General features: G+C 61.6%; 1 protein-coding gene across 2 annotated transcripts in view; it reads right to left on the bottom strand.

Moving 5' to 3' along the window:
* Positions 1–568: 568 nt before the first annotated feature.
* LOXL1 (lysyl oxidase like 1) overlaps positions 569–11,430 on the bottom strand; it is a 22,675-nt gene continuing 11,813 nt past the window's right edge. For both annotated transcript variants that reach the window (XM_077881817.1, XM_077881818.1), the window contains exons 2-7: positions 9,085–9,193; positions 6,226–6,363; positions 5,619–5,775; positions 4,980–5,075; positions 3,351–3,466; positions 569–907 (exon numbers count right to left, since the gene is read on the bottom strand). In XM_077881817.1, coding sequence (XP_077737943.1) covers positions 901–907; positions 3,351–3,466; positions 4,980–5,075; positions 5,619–5,775; positions 6,226–6,363; positions 9,085–9,193 — 623 coding nt within the window. In that variant the 3' untranslated portion in view covers positions 569–900. The remainder of the gene's footprint in view (positions 908–3,350; positions 3,467–4,979; positions 5,076–5,618; positions 5,776–6,225; positions 6,364–9,084; positions 9,194–11,430) is intronic.

Genomic DNA, 11,430 nt, shown 5'->3' with positions numbered 1-11,430 from the left:
AACCGTGTCCAGGGCTCAGGGATGCTGTGGGGGGGCGGGCAGCCACGGGGCCCCTCTCCGTGCCCTTCAGCCTCACTCAGGCAGATGCCTGCGCTTCCCTTCCCGGGAGACGCCGCAGCAAAGGCTCCGCCACCCCCCCAGGCCTGTGTGGCCAGCTGCGGGGAGCACCAGCTATGGGGAGCACTATGTGAGCTCCGGACAGCAAGCCTGACCGCAGGCCCAGCACAGGCCCGGCATCGGGAGGCTCTCAGGCTGCAAGTGAAGTGGGGGTGGCCGGCAGAGTCGGTGCAGGAGGAGGGCAGGTTGGGGGGACTGGGCAGGGGTGAAGGGCTAGAGCTGCCCTCCCACACTGCCTCGCCCCCTGCCCACGGGACGTGGGGCCCCTTGTCACCCAGTGGGCTTGGCCTTGGGATAAACCCCCGCGGGGCTGGGGGCCCCCCGGTCGAGTAGTGGTGGTGGCTGTCCCCCCACCATTCCGCCAGGGGAAGGAAGCGGCCCAAGGACGGCCCCTGAGCCCGACCCAGCCCTGGCCAGCCCCGGCGGCAGGCCACAGCGCAGAACCACAAGGTAGAAAAACCTTGTTTTATTCAGCCCAGGCCTGGGCGATCTTGCTCTGTGATATGGCCAAAATATAAAAAATAAAAACCAACAACCGACAAAACAACGTTGTAGAGAAGAGTTAAGTACAAAATTGGGCCTGGCATCCGGAATCCCTGTGGTTTCGGTCTGCGCTTGCTCCCTGAGGCCGGCAGGGAGGGATGCCTGTGGCTTCCAGCTGCCCCTGCCTGGGGTGGGGGCTGGGCCCCTTGGGCCAGGTCGGGCCTGGCGGGAGGCTTCCTGGGGAGCCAGGCCGGCTTTGGGAAGTGGGGGAGATTGGCCGTCTGTCCCTCCTCGGCAAGATCAGGATCTAAGGAAAGAAAGAGAGTGGGTCAGTGGCGGGCTCTGGGGCAGGCCCCTCATGCAGCCCAGACAAGGCTGGCCACCATGTCGCCGGCAGAGGGATGCCCTTCCCGGACCCAATCCCAGATGGAGGGAGGGCAGGCTGGGGAGGAGCCCCCAGCCCCAGCCTCCAGGAGAGGGTGTCCCGGCCTCAGCCACGCACGCAGGGGCCGTCTCAGCACCACCCTTTCCCCTGGCCCCCTGTCCTCCAGGCCATTAGCAGAGCTGCTACTGTCTGGAAACACTTTCTTGTTTTTTCTAACTCGGTACTTTTAAAAAAAGCCTCCTTCCTCCTCTTCAGAAATATGATCGAAAGCCACAGGCGTCAGTCCCGTGGCCTTTCTGGGAACACTGCATCCAGCTTCCTGTGCGCTGGCCCGGCCGCCCGCCTGCGGTCAGGGTACCAGAGACGCCCTAATAAGTCTTGATTGAGCCTTTCCAAGCACTTATGTAAAGGGCCTGGAAAGAAGGGCCTCCGCCTTCCCTGGCCCGCAGGCCCCAGGGGACCAGAGGGGGCACGGGGCTGCTTCTCCGCCCGGCCTGTCGGGGGCCTCGCTCGTGCATGGCCGGGGAGCGGGAGGCTGTTTCAACCCACCCTTCCCAGCGGTGGGATGGGCAAGAGAAGGACGTGGTTCCCTGCCTCTGTGCACACCCCTGGCCCCCTTTTTGCCGTGTGCCCCTTTCCTTCCTCCTTTTCCTTCCACAGAATTGCTTCCCAGAAACCCTCTACCATTTAGGTGACCCCTGAATTGGGAATGGCTGAATGAGACAGGCCCTGAGGAGGGAGGTTAGAAAGTCAGACCTAAAAAGAGCCAAGTTGCCAGGGATGGGGCAGGAGTCAGTTGTTTTAGACGTATTCTGTGACCTGGACAATTCTGATCAAATTCGATTTAGGAGGAATCTAATCTCTAGACTAGAGGCTGCTGTTCTCATTTTTAATATACAGAGGGTGGTAGTAGTGGTGGGGTGTGTGTGTGGTGTGTGAGCAGTCAGCTTAGTGGGGGCAGCTGAGGATGAAAGGGCGGTCTCTAAGTGGGTCCTGACTCTGATCACACGCGGAGTCTTAATCCTGGTCACACACTGAGCCCTGAGCCTGGACACACACTGAGCCCCGACCCTGGACACACACTGAGCCCCGACCCTGGACACACACTGAGCCCTGAGCCTGGACACACACTGAGCCCTGAGCTTGGACACACACTGAGCCCTGATCCTGATCACACTGAGCCCTGACCCTGGTCACACACTGAACCCGGGCCCTGGACACACACTGAGCCCTGACCCCGGTCACACACAGAGCCCCCCCTGCGACACACACTGAGCCATGAGCCTGGTCACACACTGAGCCCTGACCCTGGTCACACACTGAGCTCTGACCTTGGTCACACACAGATCTCCCCCCGCCCCCTCCCGACACACACGGAGTCTCAAGCCTGGTCACACACTGAGTCCTGACCTGAGCCCTGACCCCATCACACACTGAGCCCCGAGCCTGGTCACACGCTGAGTCCCGACCCCGGACACACACTGAGCCCTGAGCCTGGTCACAGGCTAAACTTCATACCTGTCAATCATTCCTAAGCATATGCTTTTGTTTCTCCGAGCCCTGAAATCTCTGTCATTTGTCCCGCAGCTGATGGACTGAAGTCCAAGACTACTCCTGTTTTGTTTTGTTTTTGTTTTTAATGGAAAAGACTTGCTTTGAGCAACTCAAAGGGTCCCCCCGCAAGTACTTCATGTGGGAAATCAGGAGACAGACTGAAGACAGGCAGCCTGGGACACGGCACCTGAGGGCCCTGCCCTAGAGCCGTGTGCCAAAGGCCTGGCCCAGAGTTCTTCAGCTGCTTGTACAACTGGGCCCAGGCACTGGTGACGGCTCATTCCAACCAGAATCAGGGCTAATCTGGGACTGTTTAATTCAATTGATTTGACAGAGACACAGCTGCCATTCCCTGAGCACCACTGGGAAGGCTTCTCTAACACCAGACATCAGGCCTTGATCTTTTAACCTCACAAGCCTACGTGGGAAGGGCCTAATTTGTTGTTGAGAAAGGTAGTTCAGAGAGGTGAGGCGACCTGCCCAATGTTCCAGAGTGAAGAAGGCGGAGAACCAGGCTGCAGACCTCCCCCGACCCAACTCTGCTTCCTCCTGCTGGTTCCCACTTGAGAACGCTTAGGGAGCCACACAATCTAGCCCCAGGTCCACACCCTGTGGCCGGAGCCCCCCTGGGAGCACTCGGCTTGAGGCTGGCACGGATGGGGCTCCACCTGCTTGGCTGTGGACTGGGCCTGACTGCAGCTGTGCGTGACCCAGGGTGCAGGCGCGGTGGGTGGTTGGTACGCCCCCCCCCCCCCCCACTCCCCAGGTAGGAAAGGGGCTGGGGCAGGGAGGGTGGTGGGTGAGCACTCACTGGACAATTTTGCAGTTTGTGGTAGAAACATAGCGACCTGTGTAGTGGATGTTGCAACGCACCACATTGTTGGTGAAGTCAGACTCCAAGACTATATACTTCGGGTTCACGTGGACCTGAGGAGGAAGGGATCCGGTCAGGGGGCCACACCTCACCTGGTCAGCAGGGAGGGTGGTGGGGGTGCAGACAGACAGACATGGAGGAGGCCGGGAAACGGAGAAAGACCGCTTGAGACCAAGAGCTACGGAGACAGAGATACACTGATCCAGAGATACAGCCTGTAGTCAACAAAACACGTCACCAGATCTTATCGGAAGATGGGAAGCTTCCCCAGAGCCGGAGCCCAGGCCAGCTGGGGCCTGCGTGGGGTGCTCAGGGTCAGAGGGGCTGAATCACTGCCCCGGTGGTGAACGAGGGATGCGCGGGGACCCGAAGCCTGGTTTCCCGGGTCTGAAGCTGGGACCCTCTCGCCACACGTCCGTCGAGAGGAGCCGTGGCAGGGCTGCTGGCTACCAGGTGGCCTCCCCTGCCCTGGAGCCCGAGACGCCGACTCTCACTGAGATGATGGCCCAGGTGTAACCTTCAATGCTGGACTAACTGGCGAGAGGGGTGCCTCACTGGGGTGGGCCACACCCGGCTCACACTTGCAGAACACCGAAGAACGTGTCACTTCTAGATCCTTCACACTCCCCACGGGCAGGAATTGTGCAGGACTTATGTGGCCTGAATCCCTGGTGCCTGGAACCCAGAGGGGCCTTTGTACAGGTCTGGCGAGTGGATGCACAAGGGAAGGAAAAGAATACCCCCGGCAACCTGGCCCCTGGCCGCCGAGCTCGCTGGGAGGCTCCAGGGACGGGGCTGAAACCGGGGGCGTCCGGGTTGCTGCGTTCTGAATGCAGCTTTGCCGGCGGCCGTGTTCAGGCGGGTTAAAGGGCCGCCCCAGCCTGGCTTCACCGCTCACTGCTCGGTCTTTGCTTCTCTCGGGCGTGCAGCGGCGGGCCCAGGGCGCCCAGCACCGCGGTTCCCGGCCCTTGCTTTGTGCGGAGGAGGAGGAGGCAGCGATCTGCGGGCCCCCGGTGAGGCCGTGCGCAGCCTGCGTGGAGGTACCACGTTGGGCTGTGTGTCCTGAACATGCTTTTCTCCTTGGCTCCACCCCACCCCACCCCAAGGGAAGTGGCACTGGGGTGAGCATACTGGAGAAGCGGTTCAGGCCAGAGGGGACTCGGTCACAGGAGCCCTTGGCTTTGCAGGGGTCTCTCTCAGAGAGCGCCAGCGCCCTCTTCCAGATGGCACGAAGCCTCCCCTGCCTGCAGGTGGCACGGCGGGGGAGCGTAGGCGCACCGCACAGCTTCCCAAGTCACCTAGGGAAGACAGCCTCACTACCTCCTCCATCATCAACCTGGGCCAAAGGTTCCTGCTTGTCTTTGTGGCCAGAGAGGCTCTACCTGCCTGAGGCCCAGAGCCTCCAAAGGCAAGAGGAGAGCTCCCCGTGAGGTCCAGGACAGCGTCTGTGCTCAGCAGCTGGGGAAGCGAGGGCCCTAGAGGCTGGAGCATTTACGGCAGGGGCAGGGACACGGAGCCCAAGCAACAGGAGCAGCAGGAGGGAGCACCCCAGACCAGGAGGCCCACCTTGAGGATGTAGTTCCCGGGCTGCACGTCTGTAATGTCGATCCACTGGCAGTCGATGTCCGCATTGTAAGTATCATAACAGCCTGGGCTCAGGCCCTGGGAGGAGGGACAGGGGTCCAGGCTGCGGTGCTGTGCACTCCCCAGCCGCCCAGGGCCACGCCAGCAGTCTGTGCCCCTCCAGCCTCCCTCCTTAAGCCAGCTGGGTGGATGCACCAGAGAGAAAATAGGGGCGCAGAGCAGCCAGGTGGGTGGGCCTGGATGAGGGGGATGCTGGGAGAGTGGGCTGGAGGAATGGATCAAGAGATCCACTCTGTGGATGCCTGGACCGACTGCCAGAAAAGGGGGATCTGGGTGGACAAACGGGCAGCAGAACACTGTGCCATCTAGACTTCGTTGGAACGTTCCTTTCTTTCCATGGGCAGCCACGCCTGGGAGCCACGCAGGAAGGGGCCTGTGCTGGGGGGTGGGAGGGATGTGTGGGCAGTTCCCCAGGGCCCGTGGTGGCCTGGGGGCTGATGAGAAGACCCTGGCTCCCACTGGGCTGAAGGGCCAGGAGCCGTGGGGCTCCTCAGTGCTCCCCTGGGCAGGGCTCCCTCCTGGTGCTTCCGAGTGCCCGCCCCGCCCTCTCCCTGGCCGCACCTGCGTGTGAGAGGTGCACGCGTAGCGCTTGAGGTTGCCGAAGTCACACGTGCTGTCCTCCAGGCAGAAGCTGGCCTTGTGGCCCTCGGCCACCTTCTTGCCTGTGGCTGCATCCAGCAGGTCATAGTGGCTGAACTCATCCATGCTGTGGTAATGTCTGGGGGCAGAGGACACGAGGAGAGAAGGGGGCCGAGTCACCCCTGGGTTCCTGAGCTGGCCCTGGTGAGCCTGCTGTGGCACGGCCTCCCGTCCCCCCTGGGCTCCCGGGGCTCCGTGGTCCCCTGGGTCCCCCAGAGCGCCATCTCTGGTGCTCTCCACCTGGCCAAGTCACCCTGGGGGAGCACCTCCCCAGGACCCCACATTTCTTTTCTGGGCTCCCACCTGCGCTAGCCTCCCTTGGGCAATTCCCTGTACTCTAGGCATTTCCATCCCGTAAGACCGAGCATCCTGCAGTCTAGCTTTTGCTAAAGGACTCTCGCCCTAGTGCTGGATCCGTGGCACAAAATACCTCACAGGTGCCCCAGCAGCACCTGCTCCTCCCAGAGCACTCTCGGCGGGAGGAGCTCAGACCCCGAGGCCCCGGGCCCACAGGAGGGGCCCCACTCACTGGTGGCAGCTGTGCCACTCCCAGGTGTGCCGCGGCCGGTTCGGGAGGAAGTCCGCGGTGCCCTGGTTCTTCACGCGCTGGGGGAAGCGCAGCAGCACCCGCACATCGTAGTCGGTGGCCTCGGGGGCATAGGCTGTGCTGCAGAGACAGGTGGGGAGAGGAGTGAGGCCGGGGACTGTGACACCGATGCCCAGAATGGGCCCACTTGTGCCTGAAGAGCCTCACAACGGACTCCCGGTACGGTGGCCAAAGCTCAGGCCCCTCCCCGTCCCTCCTGAGCACACGGACTTGGCTGTCCCCTCCCTTGTGGCCTCCACCAGGTGCCGGCAGCTACCAGTGAGGTCTTTCCGAAGTGGCATCTGGCCCGACAAGGACAGTCACACCCGCAGGTGATTCTCAGCTGGGGATGGCCTTGGGGCGTGGGGACATAGCAAAATCTTTGGAGGGCTTTTCAGAAGTGGCCCCTATCCAGGAGATTCTGGACAAGCGGCCCCTCCTCTGGACGGAGCCCAGACGGTTGACCAAAGTATGCCACGTCTCAGGTGTGGGCCCAAGAAACAGGCTTGGGCTCTCCAGTGTCCCTCCCCTCCGTCCGGGGGTTCTGGCTTCGAACACTGTTTCTCAAGCCGACTTCAGCCCTGGTAATCCATACTTGTGTCCAAGCGGTTCATTTGATCCAGATCTCACCCAGCCTCCTAGGTCTAACTCGTTTCCTCCTCCAGGAAGTCTGCCCTGATTGCCTCACTGAGACAAGTCTTGACTGCCTGTGAACTCTAACAATGGGTGGCCTGTGGCTGTATCCAGCAGGTCATAGTGGCTGAATTCATCCATGTGGCCCAGCCCGACACCACATGCCCCCTGAACGGGGTCGGTAGGACCAGGCCGCCTTTCCCTGACCGCACGGCAGCAGGACCAGGAGCTGCCCTTGCCTGTTCAGGGCGCACGGGCCTGCTGCAGACCGCCTGCTCCCAGTGTCCTTGCTGACCCCTCTTTCCCAACTGAGACGGGCTCTGTGAGAAGAGGAAGGGAGGGAGAGAGGAGCGAGGGGCAGCAGCGAGGGGAGACACGCACGCGCACGTCGGGGGGCCGCCTGAACTCCCCTTCCGCAGAGGATGCCGACAGCTGTCCTGGCCGGCCTCAGGGGCACTTCCCTGGCACTCACTACGGTCTGGGTCCTGAAGCCAGAGGCAGCAGGCGGCCAGCTGTAGGGATTAGCTCTCTCTGAGGACGTCTGCACAACAGGCAGTGTCGGCTGCCAGGACGTAAGGCCCTTGGCCTCGTCTGGGGAGGCTTGGAATCTGTCTGGGTCTGGGCTGGAGCAAAACATCCTCCTTCCCCCTGTTCAGTCAAATCCTGCCCTTCTGTTCGGCTCCGCACACCGTGGGAACCCGTCAGGGCCTGAGGTCTGGGCCCAGCTGGCCGCAGACTCGCGGGGAGACTTGGCGGGGCGCCCTCCCCTCCTCTGGGCTCGGCCCAGCCCACGCGCTCCGGACTCTCGGTGATCTTGGGGGCCCGGCCCTGCCGCCCCGGCCGCAGTCCTGCTGGGCCTCCCAGCCCGGCCCCGCCGCTGCCCTCTCCTCCCTGACCTCCCCCGACAGCTCCGGCCCGGGAGCCAGCTCTCGGCCGCTCCCTGCGGCTGGCTCCTGTCATGGGGCGCCTGAGGGGCCACTCCCCAGAGGCCCAGGACCGGGGCCGGCTGCCTCCCCTCTCCAGCCCATCCGCACAGGATGCTCCACGAAGACGGGGCCGTATTCTGGCTTTGACTCACACCCCTCAAAATTCAGCCTCGGTGGCCTGCCGTGGAGGCCGTGAGGTGCTCCCTGCTGGAGGGATTGTAACAGGGACACGACCATGATGCTCTGCCCCAGGGACAGCTGAGACGCGAGAACTGAATGCACAGGCCCACTGAGTACTTTGCTGCACCCCCTTATCCGCGGTCTCACTTTCCGCGGCTTTGGTTACCCACGATCAGGGCAAGGCACTCCGAGCCAAGGACGCAGCGAGCAAAGCTACATTCTGGTGCAAGCGCCCTGTCCTGTTATGGATAGACCATGCCTTGCGGTGAGCTACTCTGAGGGGCTGGGTGGGGAAATGTTGAGATTCCAGAGGGCTTCCCAGATACTGAAAAGTAAAAGTAAATAAAGAATAAAAAAAAAAAAGAAAAAAAAAAGCCAGCAAGTAATTGCTCTCCAACGTGGAGGGACGTCCACAAATGAGGCAGGACGATGTAATCTCTAACTAATTCTTTGAGCACAGGGAGATGTCCCAAAAGCATATGTATCTGAACAGAATATTCGAGGTTAATCAATTCCGAAGCAAGCTCTGCAGGAGGCAGAGTCGCCTAGGGATAAAGCAGAGCTGGCCTCGCTCCTTCCTTGGGGTCTTGCCAACTGGTCTCCTTCCCGTCCCGACTGCCGCACGTACCCAAGGCCTCTCAGTCCCGGTGCCCCCTGCCCCTGCTGGAGAGCCACATCTGTCCTGCGGGGCGATGGTGCCATGCTCCTGCCCTCTGTCCCGATGGCTCGTTCCCCCACTGAGCTTCCCTGGGTCCTTGTGGGAGCACCTTCTCCTGGGGGCAGCTCAGGGTGGGAAGGCCTTAGCTCCTCTCTGCTCTTCAATTGCCTGCCTGCAAAGGGCTGGTGTGAAGATTAAACACCACAGTGAGGTTCCCTGTATAGTAACCTGTACAGAAACGCTTGCCTGTTGCCTTCCCCTCCTGGCTCCCCGCAGCAGCCGAGACTCCCAGATGAAGAGGGCAGGGTCACTCGGCTTGGAGGCAGCCTGGCTGGCATGAGCACGGGCTCTGGGGGCCTCCCAGACACTGTCCCCACATTCCACACTTCATCCTCTGCCCCTTACCTGGCCAGACACTTCTCCTCCGCAGCACAGCGCAGGGAGTAGAGATGGGCTCTCTGCACATAAGTGGATGCTTGCACGTAGTTGGGGTCCGGGACCAAGTCGGGGAGACCTGGAGATGGAGGAGAGATGGAGGAGGGGGAAAGAGTTGGCGTCGAGGGGCGTCAGGCTGGCCGCGGCTAATGCCCAGAGATCTCCCCGACCTCAACCACCCTCCGCCACCCTCCTTCCTCTACACAGGCTGTCGCCTCCCCCAAGAAGCCTCCTCACCGGAGCGAGGGGTGTGATTGCAACTATTCCCTCTGGGCTCAGGTGTGGGCCGGGGAGCTCGGGGAGCAGGGATCTACTCCTGGAGCTCCGTGCTGCAGGGGCCTCGGAGGCCCCCCTGGAGGAGCTGGGACAAGAGGGAGGTCTGGGAGGGAGGGTGGAGTCCGGAAAGCCGGCGAAGGGGGAAGGGTATGCTTGGCGGGGCGAGCAGCATGAACAGGGGCCTGGAGGCAGGGCTGCGTGAACCAAGTGGTTTCCTGGCCCGGGCACTCCCTCCATGTCCTCGTTCCCCAGGCTTCTGGGCGCCAGCCCCCAGATGCCCTCTGCGGCCGGCATGCTTCCCGAACCACCGGGAGAGCCCTGGGCTCTGGCCCCAAGTGGATCCTGGAGACCTCACGGGCAGAGCCAGGTGAATGTCGGCTGGCACAAGCGGGGCGGGCAGGAAGGGAAGGGCAGCGGGGAAACATCCGTAGCACAGGCTGCTGACAGGGCAGGATTCCTTTCTTCTCCCCTGGCTGCCTCCTCTGGCCTCCAAGCTGAGAGGCCCGGAGTCTGCTCAGACCCTGCGGTCACCTGCTCCCCAGGCCACGCTAGGGCCAGCGCCCTGGCCATCCTGCCCCTCCTCGGTCTCTGTGCATCAGCTGGCCCCAGGGAACAGGTATTAGGAATCAGCAGAAACCAAACTCAGGTGTCCAGACCCTCTCTGCACTGGAACCATCCAATCTGGCTGCTGGCCTCGCAGGTTGGTAGGTGGGCAGGGGCCTCCAGAGCCCTGGGCTCTCCCCCCGCGTGGCCGCGGACTCGCGGGTGAGCGAGCCTGGAGCCTCTCTGTCCCCTCGTCCTCAGGCCTCAGGGATTCTGGCCGTTAAGCGAGGACATGAGGCCATAGGTTTCTTTTCAATTTCTTTCAAGCCCTTGGTTCTTGGGGGCCAAGTGAGGTGCGGGCAGGGAGTCACACAGGCAGGATTCCAGCCCCTCTTCTTGCTCCCCAAACACTCTGCTCAGTTTTCAGGTCCCCAAGGTGAGGCTGACCCTCACACACACGCATCCCCTAGGCTCCGAGACCCCAGCTCAGCTGGCCCTGGCCCCGGGCCTTGGCCCCACGCGGGAGCCCGGTCCAGGCCGCCAATGTGATGTCACCTACTCGGAATGAAGAGGAAGCTTGGAGCACAAGGGTGGGTGAGGATGAGGTGGCTCCTGGCTGAGGGGGGCCGTCTTGGCCAGCCTAGGTCCCATTACTCAAGCTCCAGGAATGCCTGCAGTCATTTCCCCAGGGATCCCTGGGCCCTCAAAGCGAGGGCGCACCTCGCTGCCAAGCTGGTTCTCCCCCTCTGGTCCCCGGAAGCCTCTGGTGGGGGGAGGGGAGGAAGAAAGGACCGGTAGGTCCCTTTCCCCATCATCAAAGCGCCTTTCCCGCAGCAACGTGTGGGGGTGGGTTAGCTGGGCCTGAAGCCTCATGAGACCCAGTTATTTGGCACCAGCCGGCCTGCCTCCCCCACCCCAGGCCCGGTTTCAATAAACAATGCACAGATGGCTCCTCAAAGCTTTTCTGGCCCAACCCTTCCTCTCTAGGCCATTCTATGAGCCGGCTGTGCCGTCCAGGGAAGTTAGGAGAACCAGCTGCGAAAGAGGCGAGAGGTACTTCGGGCCCATGACTGAGCCCTGACCCTGGCCCTACATGAGGCCAGACGTACTAAGGGTTTTTTTTTTACCTACAACAACTCTGAACCTCAAATTCACGGTCTCCAGATTATGTAACAAACCTTTGTACTTAAAACAGTTTTGGGGCACCCTGGGTGGCTCAGCGGTTTAGCGCCGCCTTCAGCCCGGGCGTGATGCTGGAGACCCAGGATTGAGTCCCGCGCTTCGGGCTCCCTGTATGGAGCCTGCTTCTCCCTCTGCCTGTGTCTCTGCCTCTCTCTCTCTATGTCTCTCATGAATAAATACTTAAAAAAAAAAAAAAAAAAAAAAGAACTGTTTTTAAGGAATTGCTTTGACCTCATTAATCCTTTTTATTGTAACGGAGTGGGTGGGTTTGGGTATCTGCAGCATCTACACGTAGGGGTTCTGGAGGACAACCAG

The sequence above is a fragment of the Canis aureus genome, chromosome 32 (assembly GCF_053574225.1).
Source record: "Canis aureus isolate CA01 chromosome 32, VMU_Caureus_v.1.0, whole genome shotgun sequence".
Lineage (NCBI taxonomy): Eukaryota > Metazoa > Chordata > Mammalia > Carnivora > Canidae > Canis > Canis aureus.
Note: the sequence above shows the minus strand (reverse complement) of the source record. Positions and strands in the feature narration are given on the sequence as shown.